Source organism: Stigmatopora argus, chromosome 9 (genome assembly GCF_051989625.1).
Source record: "Stigmatopora argus isolate UIUO_Sarg chromosome 9, RoL_Sarg_1.0, whole genome shotgun sequence".
In the NCBI taxonomy this organism is placed as follows: Eukaryota; Metazoa; Chordata; class Actinopteri; order Syngnathiformes; family Syngnathidae; genus Stigmatopora; species Stigmatopora argus.
In genome coordinates, this window is record NC_135395.1 from 19,263,216 (window position 1) to 19,281,255 (window position 18,040).

Here is an 18,040-nt window from a genome sequence, read left to right on the forward strand (position 1 = left end):
ACTCCTAAATAGGCAGCCTTTTTTGTGTTGCCTTGTCTTTTAATAACCAGGGACAACAGTCACTTGAGTTTCAGCAGTTTTCAATTTTTAAAAAACAGACAGCGACAAAATAGACACAAAGACATGACAGACGGTTAACTTTGTAAAGAGGAATAAATCCGGCTGGTCTTTTCGAGGGTGCCGTACACGCCGAGCATTCGAGCGTTCGTTCGTCCATCCTTGCGGGGGTGCCGCGGCCTATCCAGCAAGGGGGGGCGGGGTCCGCCCCGAAGCGGTTGCTGGCCAATTGCACGGCAACGTAGTCAGTTAAAAATAAGAAGAGCAAAAGTGGTCTCTGCTCCGCCCAGAGCGCGCGGTCCATCCAGCTTAGCCAATGTAAATGCGATGGAAGTCGTTGGCCCCGAAGGCGGCGTTGCACTTGGGGCACTTCCTCTGCCGTGTGTCGTAGCGCGTTTTCACGCACTCGAAGCAGAAAACGTGGAAGCACTTGGTGAGGACGGCGTCCTTCACCCGGGAGTTGCAACAGGGACACGTTAGCCGAGCCTGGGGGTCAGAAGACAAGACGACGGGGGAGGTTTTTGCTCTGCGTGGAAATCCGGGGCACACCGCTTCCACCCACCCAGAAAGGAAGACACCGGCTCGTTCGGACGCCATCGACTCACCTTGTACTCGCTAATTTCTTCGTTTAGGATTTCGTCTCCGTTGCTGATCTTCTCGGCCGGTTTCTTGGCCTTCTCAATTTTCCTCCTCAATTTGGAAATGTCCTCCTGGAACGACACGACGGAGCGATTTTGGAGACGGCGGTCTGGCTGTTTGAGCGTCTGGGCGGCTTGGCCCCTGGGCCTCCGGACCACTGGGCCTTCTACCTGCGCTCGGCGGGAGTTGAACGACTCCTTCTCCCTGGAGATGCTGTTCTCTACCACCTCCTGTCGAACCACCACCAGTCTCTGCTGAACCTGCTCCAGCTGAATTCGCGCGTCTTCTGACAACAGCGTCGACTCCTGAGCCTGCCAGGTAGACAGAGGGATATCATGTGTCTCCCAACTATCAATTCCATGCTTAACTGACTCAAACATCTATTATTAAATGAATCAACATTTTTGATAGGGAGTTTTCAAAGTATTTTAACAAACATTGAACTAAAAATGTGCAAATCATCTTTTTGGGGGGCTAATTTTGGAAAGCCAAACATAAAACAATAAAGACTTGAAGTCACTTAAATGGTGGCCAAAAAGCGTGAAATAATGAAGTGCACCATTATCATCAAAGTCCAGTTGAAATAGACTGGACGTCAATAGCAATGAGTATAAAAACAAAACCCAAACCAAAATGTGCATGAACCGTAGCTCCAATGTGCCCATTGTTTTTGCAAAATGCGCTCGCTACCTTGCGTTTGTTCATGTCCAACGCTTGCGTCCTCAACGTCAACTCTCTCTCCGCAGTGCTGATGGTGCCCTGCAGGAGGCGCTCCTTCTCCTCAAGCTTCCTCACCACCTGTAGCTGGGCATCCACCTAACCAACAGAAGGCCAAAAAGAAAAAAAAACACTTGGCACTCGGCGTCATGGCGGTAGGAAGGAACATTTTGTCGAGTTCCTTCGGCTGGCGAGACGAGACGGGATGCTCGCCTGCGTTTTTAAAGTCAGCAGCTGATCGGACAACTCCTCCTTCTCCTCTTTCAGGAGCTTGTGGATCTGGTTGGACTTGATGCGCTCGCTCATCAGCTTAAAGTTGGCGTCGTCCTTTTCCCGCAGCTGCTGCATCAGGCGGATGTTTTGCTCCTGCATGTCCTCGAAGGCCTGTCCCGTCACGTCCATCTCGCTTAGCAAGGCGTCCTCCTCCTGCCCAGAGATGGAAGCCAGCTCAAGTTTTAAAAAAAAGGTGCCGAGTGTGGAAAAGAGTGACAATGACTGCACTGGTGTACTTTTACAAGCAGAAAACCAATTTGGCACTTCAATCTGGCTACTTTTTTGTTGAAAGCAGGAATGCCCACTTTTTTTCCACCAATTCTGGTTGAGGAGTCGCAGCCGGACGGAATTGACATTCACTACTTTTAGCTTTTTACTACTCGTTGTCGGAACGGTCACCAAGCAACGCTGGTCCTGTTCTGTTTTTCACGTCTCCTTCCTCCAACACACCACAATCAATTCATCAGGCTAAAAGGACAAGCTTGCGGATGAGATGATCATTTGATTCAGGTGTGGTCAGACATGGAAACTAGACTAGCTAACAGTGGCTAGCATGTAAATTCTGAGTGGAGAGTTTAGTGTCAGTGGCCAAGGCAGCTTCGACTAATTAGGACCAAATTTTCTGATTGAGGCTCGTTTGGGTGGATGTTTGGAGCCCAAAATAGGGTCCGCCCGCTCTCATCTTCTCAAGACGCTTGCTCTAGTTCAAGCGCTTTGCGCCCACGTGAAGGAAGGAAGGCACGCCTTCCTTCTTGACAAACCTACCTGTTTGGCTATAGACAGCTTCTTGTTGAGGACGTCGATCTGCTCCTCGACGGAGCGAATCTTTCTCAGGGCTTCCTCGTCGGCCATTTTTTTGCCCTCCCTCCTCTCCCGCTCCTCCAGCTCCCTCATTCTCTGACGCAGCTCTTCCGACTGCAACGGGGAAAGAAACAAAACAAAGGAAAACGTCGGCGGAGCGCCGGGCGAAAAAGATCTGGGGGCCGTTTCTCGGGGCGAGGCGGTCTCACCTCCGACTTGGCCTTCTTCTCGGCCGCCATCAGCTGCACTTTGTCCCTCTGCTCCTTGGGGGCCGAGCGATACATGTCCAAGAGGAGCTTCATCTCCCTCTGCGACTCTTGCGCTTTCCTGCGGGGGGGTCAAGGGAGGGGACGGCTCAACGGGAGCGAGCACGAAGCGGGAAGACCAGGCAGGCGAGAGGCCCACTCACTTGAGTTCCACTTTGACCACCTTCAGCTGCTCCATCTCTTTCCTCTTGGGCCCCCCCGCCGCCGAAAGGCGTTCCCCGGACGACTCCTCGCCTTGGTGGCCGCCTGCCGCTTTGTCCTTTTCTTCTTTTGTCCCGCCGCGGCTGGGCCTCTCCCTTTCCTTTTCCCTTTCGCGCTCTCTCTCGTCTTTCTTGGCCTCCTTTTCCTTCTTCTCCTCCCGTTCCTTCTTCTCTTCCTTTTCCTCCTCCTTGACCGTGACCTCGGGATCCGCTCCCGGTTCGGCTTTGCCGGAGGTTCCTTGACGAGGGGATAGTGACATATTGAACGCTATTTTCACCTTTGGGAATTTCATCACCGAGTCTGGCCCTGGTTCGATGGTAAACACTTGATTAAATTAGAGGACGCCGAAGTCAAACTCGACAATTTTACTCGGATAAGGAAGACACAATGGTGGGTAGAGCATAGTTCGTGTTTGATGAAGATAGGGCTTCACACGTGCACAAAAGAGAGGATCTTCGAACCAGTTAAAAATGAAGACGATTTATGGATTAGTTGAAGCGTTCCTCCCACAGAATGTTTTGAACGAATGGGGCCTCCTTGCATCTAAAGCCGCGCTGGATGCAACATTGCTCCGAGATTGCCCAGGTTAACGGGAAACGGACGGTTGGTTACCGGTGCTGTTGGGGGCAGAAGCGTCTTCGTGAGGTTCCGACTTGATCGGCGGATCCCCGGAGACGGCCGGCGTCGCGGGAGACGTCGTCTCCTCCTTCACCTCCGTCTCCGAGCTCGACTGAGTTTGCAAGATGGCGCTTCCCTTGGAAATGCGAATCTAGAAGAAAAGCAGAAAACCTCAACGCTAGCATTCCGCCACTACTTCATATCCACTCGGGTTGCGCAAACTTTTCACCCTTTTTTTTCCTCTGGTCTTTATTTACAATTTAACATCTTTTAATCTAAACCTAGTCGAGTTTCTCAACTTTTTGTATGAAGATATTTTAAAGCACCCACCTAGGCACAAAATGACTGCACATCAAGTGCAAGGACAAAAATACAGTAATCCCTCAATTACCGCGAATTCACTACTTGGCCATTTTTTCCACTATGAATTCTTTTTAACTAGGACTTGCAACTCGGGTCGACGCCGGCGTGGAGGCTCTCCGCAATCGCACCTGGTTGAGCTCCGCCTGCGTCTCCCTCAGCCTCAGCTTGTATTTCACCACCTCCCCCTTCATCTGCTGGTTGTGAGTTTGCAGGGTGCTGATCAGATGCCGCATCTCCCGATTGATGGGGCCTGAAAGGAGAAAGCGGACCAAAGAGCAAAAAAGGTTTCCGCCTCCGGACCGGGCGCAAATCCTCACCTGCCTGTTCGTTGGCGGCGAGCGTCTGTTCGAATTCGATACGTAGCATTTCGTACTCCTTCCTGACTTGAGCCAAGGTGTCTTCCAGCTGAAAGACTTCGGTGCGAACCTTCCTCTGCAGGGTCACCTCGTCGTTCTGCGCATTAAATGGAATCAACGACTGGCCACGCCCATCGTGGGATTGTAAAATGGGGCCCCATCGCATGAGTGAAAAAATTCAGGTAGCATTTTTTTAAATTGGTTTGTTTTGAAGGATTCACCCTTTGGCTGCGATAGACGCCCAGTTCCTTTGGACTGGGATGTCAAATTGGATTGGATTGGACGTCTATCGTCGTCAACGGCAGTTAAAGATAATCGTGCAATGCTAGCCATCGGAAATCCCAGCACGTCGTTTTCAGAAGATGGGAATCAGGTGAAAAAGATGGCTACAAAGAAACTAAAGGATCTTTTCGAAGGAAACACAAATGTATGTTTGGGGATAAATTCATGAGCCAGGCATCGAGAGGTCTTCAAAATCAAGTGACCTGCACTCGAACTCGGGAGCAAAAAGATGCGATCGGGAAAAACACAAGACTGGAGGAACGGGCGTCACCAGCTGACCTCCATGTGCTCCAGCTGCCGAAGGCGCGCCGTGCGAGTGGTGTTGAGGCGGGCGCGCGTTTCGTCCAACTGGGCCTTGAGGATCAGCGACTCGTTGTAGAGCACGGAAAACTGCGACTGCAGACAGCGATACTCCGACGTATCCTTCACCAGGCCTTCCGCGCGACTCAGCAGCTCCGTCTGAAACAGTCCAAGAGTGCGCTGCCGTTGGGCCCGATTAAATAATGGGACAACATGCTACCGTATTTTCTGGCATATTAGCCGGCTCCGCGTATAAGCCGTACCCTTAAAATGGCCTTAAAATGGTTGAATTTGACCATTTCTCTGGTATAACATGCCCCCGGATTCACCATTTTCATCTCCATATTCATGGTTTTAATAGAAATCGATTGCTGGACGGCACATTCCGAAAGGGTGTTGCCTGCACGTGGACAAATACGGCGTATATGCGAGAAAATACGGTCATTGGAATGAGAAAGTCTTTAGGGGTGAGGTAAGGCCGGCACAGTGAAGAAATATTAGCTAGGTTAGATCTTAGCAATACCTTCATGTTGTTGTTCTCCTGGAGCACGTTCTGCAGGTCCTGCTGGAGCTTCTGCATCTCGGTGAGGCGATTGTCGGCCAGGTCCTGGTTCTCTTCTAGTTCGCTGTTCATTTCCTCAAACTGCGCATAAAGCAAGTCACTTAATGGACACGTCGTGATTAAAAACCAGCCAAATCAATGCTTTTACCTTCCTCTTGTTGATAGTGATGGTTCCACATACACTGCTGGCTTCTCCACACACTTTGTAGCCTTTGCTGTTCACCTGGGGTACAGGAACCGTGAACTTTTTTAATTTTATCCAAGCCACTTTGAAGGTGATGTGAAATAGAACAGGTGACTTTCAAATGATAGAAGTCCCTATTTTGGACACAAAGCCATTCATAAAAGCGAAAAAAGAAAACATTTACGCGGCCCTTTGAATTTTTCTCCACATGGTCACCACTTGATGGCATCTTTAACAGGAAAGGGCTAGCGAGCTAGCTAAGCCAAATATGACCGTGAGAGCACGGTATGGGCCACAAACAAGTCCCTTACTCTTTCTAGTATCTCGCTCATGTGCGCGTTGAGGCGATTTTCCCGCCGCCGGATCTTCTCCATGTCCCACTGCAGCTCTTCACTCAGAACCTGCAGCTCGCTAACACGCTGGTCGGCCTTGTTGGCCGCGCGGCCCAGAGGTCGGCACTGCGCCGGGGAGGAAGACGCCACAACAGCGGTGAGCTTTGTTCGACGACGATGACGAGTCGACGTGAAAACGGCGCCTTGGCCTACCTCGCCGGTCATGTGACCGTGTTTCTGCTTGAGATCCTCCGACAACTGTTGAAGACGCTCATTTTCACTGGTCAGCAGCGTGTTTATTTTGCCAGCCAGGTGGAAAAAACGCCCCGCTGAGACACAACACGGCCGCCGTTAGCGTGGACGTTTGGGGAAAAACGGGGGTGCTCTCGTTCGTCGGTAACTCACCAATTCCGGCGTCCATTTCTGCCTTGAGTTGGTCCACTGTGCCCTTTAGACACTTGTAGATGTCCCTAACGCGAGAAGCTTGCGTCTGGCTGGACTGCACCCGTTCCTGGAGCTCCGCCTCCATCTCCTCGCTGGTGCTGCTGGCCAAGGTGGCCAGGAAGGAGTTGGACGTCTCACCCTGGTGTCCTGTGCGACAATGGCGGAAAGTCTTTTGGTTTGATTTCAAAAGAGCTCTCGCTCTTAAAACAAACCGCTAACTAAAAGCAATCCAAATTACTCCAATGTAGTCCAATTCACAATGTTGCATTCAAGTGCTTTCCATACATTGTGCCTTCATTTATTCCCCCATCACCTCTGTCCTTGGCCCTCTCCTGGTTGGAATCTCCATCAGGCTCTGGGGTTTCCGGCTTCAGGTTCCTTCCCTCGCCCGTAGGAGACGTTTCTGCTTCACTCGCCGATTGGTCATAAAGTCTGATGAACAGCTTGATATTTTCATCGAGCTGAAAGCAAAAGAGGGGGCCGCCGTGACATTTCAAGCGAGTCTTGCTACTAAGCCGGCCGGTAGCAAAGAGAGCTCACCTGGTTCCAGTATCTATTGAGGATCAGCAAACTGGCATCGTCGGTGGCCTGGCGGGTCTCCAGTCGTTCGATTCGCTCTCTCAGTTCATCTTCGATTCCCTGCACACCAGCAAAGCTTCTTACATCCATCCCCGTCACGTATACCTTTACTTATGTCTAGCGCCGTCCCGATTGGGTACTCCGCATCGGTATCTATTTACCTGTCTTTGATCTAAAGATTCTCCCAGTTTCCGGTTCTTCGCCTGGAGAGCTTTGATATCTTGCTCTTCCTGAAAACACAATAAATGACATGTTCAATTGACACGCACGACTGGTTTTCTTCCTTCTAATGAAGTCGAGGGAGCATATAAACCGAGCTAACCGAGTTGGAAACCCCTCCGAGTTTAATGACGGTCTCCACCGCCGTGCTCCCACCGGCAGCCGCAGCACTGACACCGGGACCCGGTTCCTCTCCATCCCGCTCCCTTCGCTTCTCCGGGTGCACACCAGAGGACGAGGAAGGGCCGCTGGGGTCTGCGGGACGCTTCTGCCCTGACATCCCGAGACACCTATATCCACAAACCATGTAGGAATAACAGTGAGATATACACTTCTCTAATGTGGCTATAAGGCAAGTAAATGTAAGGCAATAAGGAAGTAAAACGCTTGCTGCCCGGCGCCTGGACTTGACATCATTGAAATTTAGCAACAATCCGCACATACATTACAAAGACAGACTTCGTAAATAGCATCAAGCTAACATTGTGCTAATATTTGTCAAATGCTAATATGTGCGTTACCGTGCCCAATAAAGAGTAAAGATTTGACCAAAATTAAGGTCTAAGCCTGCTTAATGACATTAGGATTTGGTCAACACGAGTATGACTTGAAGGAACCATACCGGGTTAAGATGAATAACAGTAATAAAAATAAGAATTTAATCGAACAAATGTTGTTAGCGCGGCTTCTTCCTTCCCAGAAACGGAAACATGCAGCGAGGTAAAAGGCGTTCAACGCGAGTTACACCATCTGGTGTTACGGAGGTGCATTACAGTCCGTGGCGCTTTCAGAATCAGAATTTTCTAAAATTGTTTGTTAAGCAACAGTTTTAATATCGGACAAAAATCTTATAATGTACCACCTTTAAAAAATACAAAATATATACCAACAGCAAAAATAATGATCTGTGGGGACAGTGGGGCCCTCAGGGCCCTTGTATGCCACACACACGAAAAAAATAATTTGTACAACGTATTCAAATCACAATGGCGTAACTATTGGAAAAAAAAACTTTCCAAATGCTCTCAGCATGGTTTCAGACTAAAACTTCTTTGGGTTCCCAGTCCAAAAACGGGCTGTAGTACTTCCCTCCCACTCTTCTTCATTCCTTACATAAAGCGACTCATGGACCCTTAAGTGAACTCTGATCAGCAATCCCGAAGCGAATCGGTCCAGAGTCCGAGTTGAGTAAAAACTGGTTCTTGAGAGTCAACAGATTATATCGCTATGTTTGCACCAACTTAACCCTGATGCAGTTACTCTAAGTTGTGATGTACTCATTCCATTTTTAGTGTGTTATTTGTTCTTGTTGTAGACTCCACATACAGCATGTCCGCACGACCATTGCTAACATTAATATGATATTCTTTGTTCGCCACTGTGTTGAATGAAATGCAATATAGATACGCTAACTCAGCACGATTCTCCATTTCGACGCACTTATCTGGCAACCCAGGGCCTAAGTAACCATTGTGCGCTTCAATACTTGGTTGCACTACCATTCTTGGCCACCAGTCTTACAAATTGCTCCTTTCAAAAAAAGCTAAACAGAGGTGGGTTATCAAATATATTGACGTGGCGATTGCGACAGTTTTAGCCGTGCAGACAATGGATAATCTGACAAAGACGACAAACGGGAACAAGACGCTCGCAGGGAACCTGCGTGCAATTTCCTAAATTTGCATCAGCAAAAAAAAAACCTGTATTGCGACATTGCGTTCAATCGGAGTGTCAACTTATTGCTCAGAATCAGATAACACATAATGATCCTTCTGATTGTTTTCACTTCAGGCCACGCCCACCCTGACCTCAAAGTCCACACAGGAGGACTATTGATGCCACCTTAACCCCGCCCATGTCCGCCCGCTTTGAGCCAATTGCATTTCCGGGGTGAAGCACCGCCCCCTCCTCTCGCTTAAAAACACCTTTGGGTGCAGTCATCCCATCGGCCCCCGCTTTCAGGTTTTAACACCAACGCTACTTCTTTCCTGCTGTCAAGTAAGTGTGATGATAATGCACTTTTTTTTCCTTCCGTGGTCCAACGATAAAAAGTCTATTTTTTATAGGGTTCGCAATAGTGGGGGTGTTTCTTTCTCTCCACATTTTATAAAGCTCTTTCGACGTTGTACAACAACTCTTCCAAACTCGCCTTTTTTTTTGACTGAATCAACAATTCGGGCGAGTGCTGACGCGTCAGGGCGAGTTTAAATCGGTCAGTCGATTTCGCGTTTTGGTGCTGGAAAAAAATCGACTCCAAGTTGGGAAAGTGAGCAGCCGATGCTAATTTCGATTAGAAGTCGTGCATTCGAGTAAAATTCCTATCGTGCGTTAAAAGTCATGCTTGTGTGTGTGTTTAAAACAACAAACTTTGAAATGTATCGAAATGGGGAAAATGAAATGGATTTGCCACGAGCCATTCTTAGAGCCAACACTTTTTAACCCCTTTATTGCGGATGAAAGATGTTATTAAGCATGATTGTATTTAAAATATACGATTTATAGATGTTTTGGGGGAAAAATTGAACTTTCCTTGGTAATTAAATAGAATAAGATGTGATTATGGCGTTCAGTAACAGTTTTATTTTTTTTTAACTTCATTGTAATCGATGCATTGCCTATCGTTGACAACGATAGACGTCCGATTCATTTAAACTGGCTTTGAAAACTCGTTTTTCAATGATGTCGAGTGTGGTTTGGGTTGGGGATCATTCACTGCCGGCCTCTCCCAGTCTAAATAGGTTGGACGCCACTGCAACCAATGAGTAAAATCACTGTCTAAATAGAAGTCGAATGTCTGTTTTAAGTATTGCCATCATCTAAACGCATTGTAGAAAGGATATATATTCTTTTTTTAAAAGGGAGTCTAGTATACTATTTTTTTTGTCCCACCACTGGTTGAACGTCAGAGAGGAAATGAGGCAATGACATTTCAATATTTGCAAAGGTGACACAAGAGGCAAAGGCCAAACTTCTTCCTCATACCTTGAGTAGAAGTTTTGTAACGGATATCCGTCAAATAACCTGTTTGTCCCCCTTCAAGGATGGCTCGGCAATTTCCATCTCTCTCTCCTGCTCAGAAGAAGGAACTCTCTGAAATCGCCCAGAGGATCGTGGCCCCGGGGAAGGGAATCCTGGCGGCGGACGAGTCAACCGGTCTGTTGGAAAGGAGGAAACAAAAGTCATTGGGAGTCAATGACTGATTTGCCCCGCCCCCTTTTCTTTCAAGGCACCATGGGAAAGCGTCTCCAAAAGATCAACGTGGAAAACACGGAGGAAAACCGCCGATGCTTCCGCGACCTCCTTTTCACCTCGGCCGACCCCGTCCCTGACGCAATTGGGGGGGTCATCCTGTTCCACGAGACGCTTTACCAGAAGTCAGACGCTGGGAAGCCCTTCCCCCAACTCATCAAGGAAAGGGGCATCGTTGTCGGCATCAAGGTGAGGGAGCGCGCTCCAGTATGGATATATATCATTTGCAATCTTTGGGGAGTGCGACTTATAGTCCGAAAAATACGGTTTCATTCATTTGGACTCAGTAGTTGTTTGATTTAAACATCCGTTTCCCCTTTCAGGTGGACAAGGGCACCGCCGCTTTAAACGGAACAGACGGGGAGACGACAACACAAGGTGACCACGATCCCCCAATGCTTGCGTGCTTGCGTGCGTGCATGCGTGTTTGCAGCAAACGTCTTCCGTAGCGGATTGATTATTATATATTTTTCACCCCCATTCAGGTCTGGACGGCCTGTCGGAGCGCTGCGCCCAGTATAAGAAGGACGGCTGCGACTTTGCCAAGTGGAGGTGTGTCCTCAAGATCTCCGACAGCTGCCCCACGGCCCTGGCCATCGCCGAGAATGCCAACGTGCTGGCCAGATATGCCAGCATCTGCCAACAGGTCAGGGTGCTGGAGCTTATCCCCGCAGAGTACACACCCTAGATGGGTTGCCAGTAGGCAGGGGAGAGCCTTGATATGCTGCAAGCCCATCGCAGGGCAAGATGAGACCACCAATAAATTAGCCTCCTAGCATGCGTTTTTGGGATGCACGGGGAAAACTCGGGCAAAAAAATCCAACCATCCATCTTAGAACTGTAATGCTGGCATGCTAACCAATGGACGGCCACGTAAAATTGATGTAACTACCAGTAAATGACAAATGAGCTAGTATTTTGTATTAAAATGAGCGCTACTGGTACCACTATTTACAAATATTACACAATGCTGTTACTATTAGATCATTAGCCAGTGTAAACTATGTTGCAAACTGTTATTTTCCGTGAAAGGAGGTTCAGAATGCTAACAAAACTCTCTTACCAGAACGGACTGGTGCCCATCGTGGAGCCGGAGATCCTCCCCGACGGAGCCCACGACTTGCAGCGATGCCAGTACGTCACCGAAAAGGTGGGTATTGAGTTGGCCTTTTTCCCCTGAGGATCACACGGTTGTTAAAGCGGCGCTCACGCGCGCTCGTCTTCAGGTTCTGGCCGCCGTGTACAAGGCGCTGTCCGACCACCACGTGTACCTGGAGGGAACGCTGCTGAAGCCCAACATGGTCACCGCCGGACACTCCTGCACCCAGAAGTTTACGCCGCAGGAGGTCGGCATGGCCACCGTGACGGCCCTGAGGCGCACCGTCCCGGTCGCCGTGCCGGGTGAGTGTTTTCCGCCGGCCGACTCCCCGGGGACGCCGCGGCCGCCTCCTGCTTTGCCAGCGTGGCTTACCTTTTTGTCCTCGCAGGCATCTGCTTCCTGTCGGGCGGCCAGAGCGAGGAGGAAGCCTCGCTCAACCTGAACGCCATCAATCAGGTGGCGCTCGCCCGCCCCTGGAAGCTGACCTTCTCGTACGGCCGGGCGCTGCAGGCGTCCACCCTGGCAGCCTGGCAGGGCAAAGCGGCCAACAAGGCGGCCGCGCAGGAAGTTTTCTGCAAAAGGGCTAAGGTGAGTTGGCCTGGGCAAATAAACACAGCGCCCTGGTGGACTATTAATCCAGTTATCTAACGTTTAATTCTGGCGGGTAAATGATCGCTGCCAAGTTGTTTGTCAGCCGGCTGGCCGGCGGCTAATGATTAACCGTCCTCAGATCAACGGCCTGGCCTCCAAGGGAAAGTACGAGGCCACCGGCTCGGCCGACCAGGCCGCCACCAAGTCCCTGCACACCGGCAACTACGTCTATTAAGTATGCTCGGACCTCAAAGTGATGAACGCCATCGCTCGCCGGGACCAAATTTAGACGAGCTCAGAAAGGCCTCTGGGAGATGGAACATGTTGAGAGGGGGAAAATTGTCTTTTTCACATTAAACCGCTGTTTGCCTCCATGAAAAAAGTGTTTCTCTTACTTACCTTATTTTACGGACTATAAGTCGCACTTTTTTAAGGAGTTTGGCAGGGCCTGCCACTTGTAATCAAGTGTGACTTTAAATGTTTCACTGATTCCCCACAGCTCATTGTTGTCTTTCAGGCTATAGTTAAAAAAAAAAAGTTGTTGTCCCTATTTTACTATGTTAGTTTCTGATTTATTTTTTTGAAGACAAACAGAAAAAAATAGCACTGATCATCTAGTTGTGATAAAACACCCATAAGTGACCAATTATATAGTAGAATGTTTCAGACTCTCAGTTTAAAAAAAAATCAACTTTGCAGTTGGTTTATTCCATAAAAGATTCCGTTGTTATAAAAAAAATCCTGATACAGGTAACCTCATAAAAGTACATATTAAAAAGTACATGCTTCCTCCACATTCATGATGACTCAATCATAATTTGAAATTTTGTACTCTAAATAAATCTGCCCTTTATGTACGAGCCAAAAAACTACAGCGAAAAGACAACTTGACCAACATGATTCCCCAAGCGGACTTAAAAATGGCAAAATAGCAACTACATTATTAGAGTATAGATATTAACAGTAAAAAGTCCAATTTGGCTACAAAAAGTGCTTCAAGTACACGACAAGAGTATGAGTCTTCTATGTGTTTGTTTTTAATGTTGCACTGCCTTTGCCTGTCCAAGAAGGCAGATTGCAGCAACATTAAAAAAGGCCGATTATAAATCATAGGGCGAACAATATAGTGAAAATTTTACGGTGTCAGGTGCGGAAGATGACGCTCCAGGAGATATGCCGCCCTTCGTCTCACGTTTTCTTGGCCGGAGTATTGGAACGTTTCCAAAACTGAAAGGCCACCTTGGCTCACAAAGGCTTCTACCACCTAAGGAAGAAGATGGGATGCGGTATGAAGACGAAACTGGGTCGCAATCGAGATTTGACTTACTTGGGGACCGCTAGATAAGAGCATGAAAAGGATTTCCAGACTGAGAGGAATGGCTTCTTGCTGTGCCGTTTTGAGCGTGGCCATGAGGGAAGAAATCAATCCAAGCTCAGCCAACTTGACACGCAACTCCTTGTTCGTGTGGGCCACGTTGGCTAGAATTCTCAGGATCTGGGGATGAAATCACATAGTGGAAGTGGTGATGGTAAAATAATAGGAAAAAAATGCCTTTCAGTTCTTGCTCAGACCATGGCGTCGGTGGTCCGAGAGGATGGCAGGAGCTGGATTAACATCGGGACCAAATTCAGAGCAGTCATGGTGGAACAGAAGAAATGAGATTGCGCTACACAATCAAAGAGAGGAAAAAAAAAACAGTCAATTTTCTTTGAATAAACATCACGGAAACTCAAAATGAGATACTACAGTTCTATACATCCGTTTTTGATTCCCACTCTTTTCCAATAGCTCTGCCCATTACAGGAATAAATCTTGATTCTGTTTATGGGCAAGCATATTTGGATGATGCACCTATAAAATGATCCCAATAATCCCAGTAATATTCAATTTGATAACTGCGACATTAATCGCAGCTACCGTATTGTCCGGACTATAAGCCGCCCGTTTTTTTGACTGGGCCTGCGACTAATACACAAGTGCGACATATTTTTCAAGTTTAATTTGAAATATTGGATCTGTCTTCCCACAAAACATGTGTAGAATGAAGTACCTGTGAGATTGTTGAGGACCCAGGCACTTTCTCTGGCCAAATAGGGTCGAGTGTGGACGTACGCCCGAAGCAAAGCGCACAGAGCGGGCGCTAGCCCCATCTCGCTCAGAGGAGCGGTCATCTCCGCCGGTGGGCCGCAGGACAGGAGGTTCCCGACGCACCTCAGTAGAGGACAGACGAGCTGACAAAGTAGAACCCAAAGAAAAAAATGACTGGACACTCTGGTAGGTCAGCCTATCAAAAATAGCGTACTGTTGAAGGCAAGTGGGAATTCTTATAGAGCAGAATCAACTTTGACAATACGGCAACCCACCAGCTCGAGCCCCTCGTCTTCGTTTCCTTGCGCCACAGCGACGCCCAGGGACACTAGCAAAGTACTGCACTGCAGCAGGACCCCGCCATCCAACGGCACTCGATCATTCTGCCCGCTGAGGAGAGTTGGATGATTACCAATTCCAACCCGAGGTCAGACACCGCCCAAGACGGATGTCGTCGGGTGCGAGGCGGCCGGCGCTCACCTGCACGTCAGATAGTGAAGACACCACGCGCACTCAATGGCGGGGCCCAAGGAAAAATCCTGGTTGGGAGTCAGGGCCGTTAAAAGTTGTGATGGCAAATTGAAGGCCAGAACCAACCTGCAAACCGCGAGAGAGCCCGTGAGCGGGTCGACATTTCATTGTTCGCCGTTAGCTACTCGGTAGCACACTCGTGCCACGATGGACGCACGTGGTCGTCGGGGGCGCTTACGGGATTATTTTCGACGACGCCTCTTTGGTTTGGAGCAGCTGGGAAAGCGCAAAGCCGACGGCTTCCACCACTGCCGCGTCGTATTGTTGATTCTGAAGAAATGCATGGCGTTCAAAGCGCCTTCTCGTAGGACATACCGTTGTGGCCGGAATATAAGACGTTTTTTTTGCATTGAAATAAGGCTGAAAAAGTGTCCGTTGTTTTGAAATCGGGGGCTAGACATTGTACCAATTCAAACTAGATGGCGCTTCAAGCGAAAGCTGAACACTGACGGTTAATTGAATTGAATGCCTTTGTCATTATACAAGTATAGTTAGATTTAAAGCTTCACCATGAAGTTCACAGATAAATAATTAAAAGTCAACATAACAAGTGGTCACATAATTACGTTGTCAAGTACAAAAACTGACATGCGTTTTTGTCTCCAATATATTGTTGTAATCATTTGTTTGAGATGGACTGTCATTATTTTCTGTATGTATAAAAATGGAATTTGGTGTTTTTTTTCTTCAAAATTGAGTCGTGAAAAAGAGGGGGTTCGTCTTATATTCAGGCCAATGCGGCATTCATCCACCGTATCTGTCAACGGACCATACCTCTAAGCAGGCGGCCAGTGCCGGGATGATTCCCTGAGCCACAAGTTTCTCTCTCATGACGTCACTGTCCGGACACAGGTTTCCGAGCGTGTAAAGACAAAGCCCCTGGGCCAAAAGAGTACGTGTCAAATGAGAGACGGCTCTGTTGCGTTGCAAACGTTTGAGGAAAATGGCTACCGACGGTGAATCTGGGGCTCTGTCCGGACAGGTAGGTCAGTAGGTAGGAGGTCGCGGGCAGGCAGGCTGCGGCCACCCTTGGCTGAGGAGACTGAGACAGTTGGTGGAGACAGCGGACGGACTGCAGGCGACACCGAGTGTCGGATCCCGTGAGGAGGGTGACCAGAACGTGAACGCTGTTCTCCACCCTTGACAGAAAACGTGTGGCGTTAGGCACAAGAAGGAGGAGGAAGCAGCCCCTCAGTGGCCAAGTAGAAAGAAGATATACAACTTTTGATTCTTACAGGTAATTCTAGTCATCCGTAGTTACAAAATACCAAACTGTGGGTTCAGTTTACTAATAAAAAGTAGTCATCTGTGTGTACAATTGACATTTTCCTCATCTTCTGGGGGCTCAGGTGTCAACTAAAAAGGTAGATAGTTTACATGTAGTATTACTCTCAACTCCATAAACAAGTATAGCCATTGGAAAACAGCTGAAAATATTAAAACTGATTTGTCCAAGAAGTCATCAGTAAAATATTAACTTTTATTCTGTATTTATACCTGTTGTCTTTTTAAATCAGCAATGCAGATTACTATAAATTGTGGGTACATATTTGTCAACTGCACTCACAGATTATTATACTGTGGGTACACACTTTTTTCCTCCCTAAACCTGGCTCCAAATAGAATTAGTTGTGCAAAAAGCTTCATTATAGAGAAACATTAATATATATTTAAGTATACAAGGGCCATACTTGATGAAGACAAGCTGAGCCAACGGATCATGGAGACGTGTGCTTAAAGTTCTAAGGTGAGCTTCCTTTTCTGGACCACCGTGCTGGAGTTTGTGGATCAAACTGACAATATCCTGCAGGGCAGAGGACGAATTCCAATTAAATTAAACATCATTTAAACAGACTTTAGCTGTCCCTCACCGTGTCCTCTGGACAAGTGTCCACGTTAGATTCTTGTTGGCCATCATCTTCATTCAGCAAAAGTCTCTTGCTCACCAGTTGTTTATCTCGGCGTGCTTGACGAAGAACTACGGCGGACAAAAGTAACATTAGCACCTAGTTGATAGGGGCCAAAAATCACGTTTCACCTAGTTGATAGGGGCCCAAAACACATTTGACCTAGCTGATAGCTGCTTTTTACCATTTTGACAGTTAAGCTATCGACAAAATTGGAGTCGAATGGGTCACAAAATTGCAAAATGAGTACCTTTTTCGTGTTCTTGCCTCTTTAGACGGAACTCGTCCAGGTTCTTGGCGCCTCGGGCGGCTTTATGGCGAACTCTACTCAACCTCCACATGAGGTTTGTTTAAAATTAAGCGCAGGGAAGAAAAATAACAACAAATGCCAAGCAACGTGACTTCTTCGTATTTAGCGGAGTGTGAGCGTCAGCCATTTTCCGCTTTATCGCCACCTAGAGTCAGGAGGGAGTCACAATATGTTGACGAGCTTCAAAGTGATCCGATCAGGGACACATTTTACAGAGGCGGATTAGTTCCATCCACTGAAGAAAAACAGGTGGCAAATATTTTAACTTTAAAGCCAGAATCCTTCAAATTCTGCCCGATTGCAAAAAAATGATAAAACATAGGGGTAACTTTTAATGCTATCGGAAGACTTCAAAATTGTCCTTGAAAGACCTTAACAAAAGGTGCGACCCCCATTTCAAGTCAGGATTCTGATTCTTTGCAAATTCTTAGCCAGAATCTTGGCCGCCTCTTGTTTCCTTTAGCGGTCCTTATTCTGCAATTAAGCAGAAGAACAGTGATCCTCTCTCAAACTCACGTGGGTGATGATAAGGTGGACCTGCTTCGTAGACCTTGACAACGTCGAGAAGGATCCAAAAAAGGAGCTGCGGCGTCACCGGGTGGCAGAGAAAGCCGGCGTCGCATGACTTTGGAGAGGAGGTTCAGCTTAAAAGACATCTTTTGTGATATTATTCCATTTTAAACCCAGCCAAGACTTTTCAATCAGACCAGCAAGTTTTAAAAATCACTTTTCACTTTAATTTTACATTTGAAAAGTGTATTGTAAAACAGGATGTAAAAATGTTTGTTTTTTTACAATGTTTTGATTTCTATATAAAAAAAAAAGAAATTCCATGGCCTCCCTCAAAAATGAAAATCTCTCAAAAGCAATTGGGGAGATCATGGAGTCTCCTTGGGGTAAACATATTAAAATGAGACAAGGGTTAACATAGTAGCCAAATATATCTTCTTAAAATGCCAACAGATATCAGATCAAGGTGACAAACCAATCACGTCATTGCATGACCAATGCGATACCTCCACATCCTCCTGGTTTTAGGACGGCGTTTTAGGACGGCGTTTTAGGACGGCG

The 18,040-nt window shown here is 47.7% G+C and overlaps 3 protein-coding genes across 5 annotated transcripts; 1 reads left to right on the forward strand and 2 right to left on the reverse strand.

Moving 5' to 3' along the window:
* Positions 1 to 63: 63 nt before the first annotated feature.
* Positions 64 to 10,355, reverse strand: rnf20 (ring finger protein 20, E3 ubiquitin protein ligase). Of its 3 annotated transcripts, none has more exons than XM_077610189.1 (22): positions 10,215 to 10,355; positions 7,297 to 7,483; positions 7,136 to 7,204; positions 6,936 to 7,034; positions 6,709 to 6,856; positions 6,357 to 6,542; positions 6,165 to 6,280; positions 5,931 to 6,077; positions 5,584 to 5,658; positions 5,397 to 5,516; positions 4,853 to 5,032; positions 4,253 to 4,388; positions 4,064 to 4,185; positions 3,567 to 3,723; positions 2,897 to 3,191; positions 2,697 to 2,814; positions 2,452 to 2,601; positions 1,627 to 1,839; positions 1,387 to 1,512; positions 867 to 1,007; positions 663 to 767; positions 64 to 543 (listed from the first exon to the last, which is right to left on the reverse strand). In XM_077610189.1, the coding sequence occupies exons 2-22, from the start codon at positions 7,471 to 7,473 to the stop codon at positions 367 to 369; spliced, it is 3,057 nt and encodes a 1,018-aa protein (XP_077466315.1). In that variant the 5' UTR covers positions 7,474 to 7,483; positions 10,215 to 10,355; the 3' UTR covers positions 64 to 366. The 3 variants fall into 3 exon arrangements, with proteins under 3 accessions (XP_077466315.1, XP_077466314.1, XP_077466316.1); XM_077610188.1 differs by lacking the exon at positions 10,215 to 10,355 and adding an exon at positions 7,816 to 7,943; XM_077610190.1 differs by lacking the exon at positions 10,215 to 10,355 and adding an exon at positions 7,715 to 7,782.
* On the forward strand, positions 9,035 to 12,514 carry aldob (aldolase b, fructose-bisphosphate). Its single transcript, XM_077610209.1, has 9 exons — positions 9,035 to 9,191; positions 10,234 to 10,346; positions 10,420 to 10,631; positions 10,766 to 10,820; positions 10,928 to 11,088; positions 11,509 to 11,592; positions 11,669 to 11,843; positions 11,930 to 12,129; positions 12,272 to 12,514. The coding sequence occupies exons 2-9, from the start codon at positions 10,235 to 10,237 to the stop codon at positions 12,365 to 12,367; spliced, it is 1,095 nt and encodes a 364-aa protein (XP_077466335.1). The 5' UTR covers positions 9,035 to 9,191; position 10,234; the 3' UTR covers positions 12,368 to 12,514.
* On the reverse strand, positions 11,488 to 18,019 carry tmco6 (transmembrane and coiled-coil domains 6). Its single transcript, XM_077610208.1, has 13 exons — positions 16,910 to 18,019; positions 16,624 to 16,730; positions 16,444 to 16,556; positions 15,708 to 15,891; positions 15,527 to 15,631; positions 14,931 to 15,022; positions 14,702 to 14,818; positions 14,497 to 14,611; positions 14,184 to 14,364; positions 13,705 to 13,799; positions 13,460 to 13,627; positions 13,272 to 13,396; positions 11,488 to 12,650 (listed from the first exon to the last, which is right to left on the reverse strand). Exons 1-13 carry the CDS (start codon positions 16,998 to 17,000, stop codon positions 12,545 to 12,547), a joined length of 1,599 nt encoding a protein of 532 aa, XP_077466334.1. The 5' UTR covers positions 17,001 to 18,019; the 3' UTR covers positions 11,488 to 12,544.
* Positions 18,020 to 18,040: the final 21 nt, after the last annotated feature.

Excerpts from the sequence above, each read along its gene's own strand:
- rnf20 (XM_077610189.1), bottom strand. The coding sequence starts at position 7,473 with ATGTCAGGGCAGAAGCGTCCCGCAGACCCCAGCGGCCCTTCCTCGTCC. Across the intron at positions 5,659-5,930 it reads TGAGCGAGATACTAGAAAGA|GTGAACAGCAAAGGCTACAA; the intron begins GTAAGGGACTTG and ends CCTGTACCCCAG. Across the intron at positions 5,033-5,396 it reads AGGAGAACAACAACATGAAG|ACGGAGCTGCTGAGTCGCGC; the intron begins GTATTGCTAAGA and ends GGACTGTTTCAG.
- aldob (XM_077610209.1), top strand. The coding sequence starts at position 10,235 with ATGGCTCGGCAATTTCCATCTCTCTCTCCTGCTCAGAAGAAGGAACTC. Across the intron at positions 10,821-10,927 it reads CGGGGAGACGACAACACAAG|GTCTGGACGGCCTGTCGGAG; the intron begins GTGACCACGATC and ends ACCCCCATTCAG. Across the intron at positions 12,130-12,271 it reads TTTTCTGCAAAAGGGCTAAG|ATCAACGGCCTGGCCTCCAA; the intron begins GTGAGTTGGCCT and ends AACCGTCCTCAG.
- tmco6 (XM_077610208.1), bottom strand. The coding sequence starts at position 17,000 with ATGTGGAGGTTGAGTAGAGTTCGCCATAAAGCCGCCCGAGGCGCCAAG. Across the intron at positions 14,819-14,930 it reads GCGTCGTCGAAAATAATCCC|GTTGGTTCTGGCCTTCAATT; the intron begins GTAAGCGCCCCC and ends CGCGGTTTGCAG. Across the intron at positions 13,628-13,704 it reads CTCGGACCACCGACGCCATG|ATCCTGAGAATTCTAGCCAA; the intron begins GTCTGAGCAAGA and ends TTTCATCCCCAG.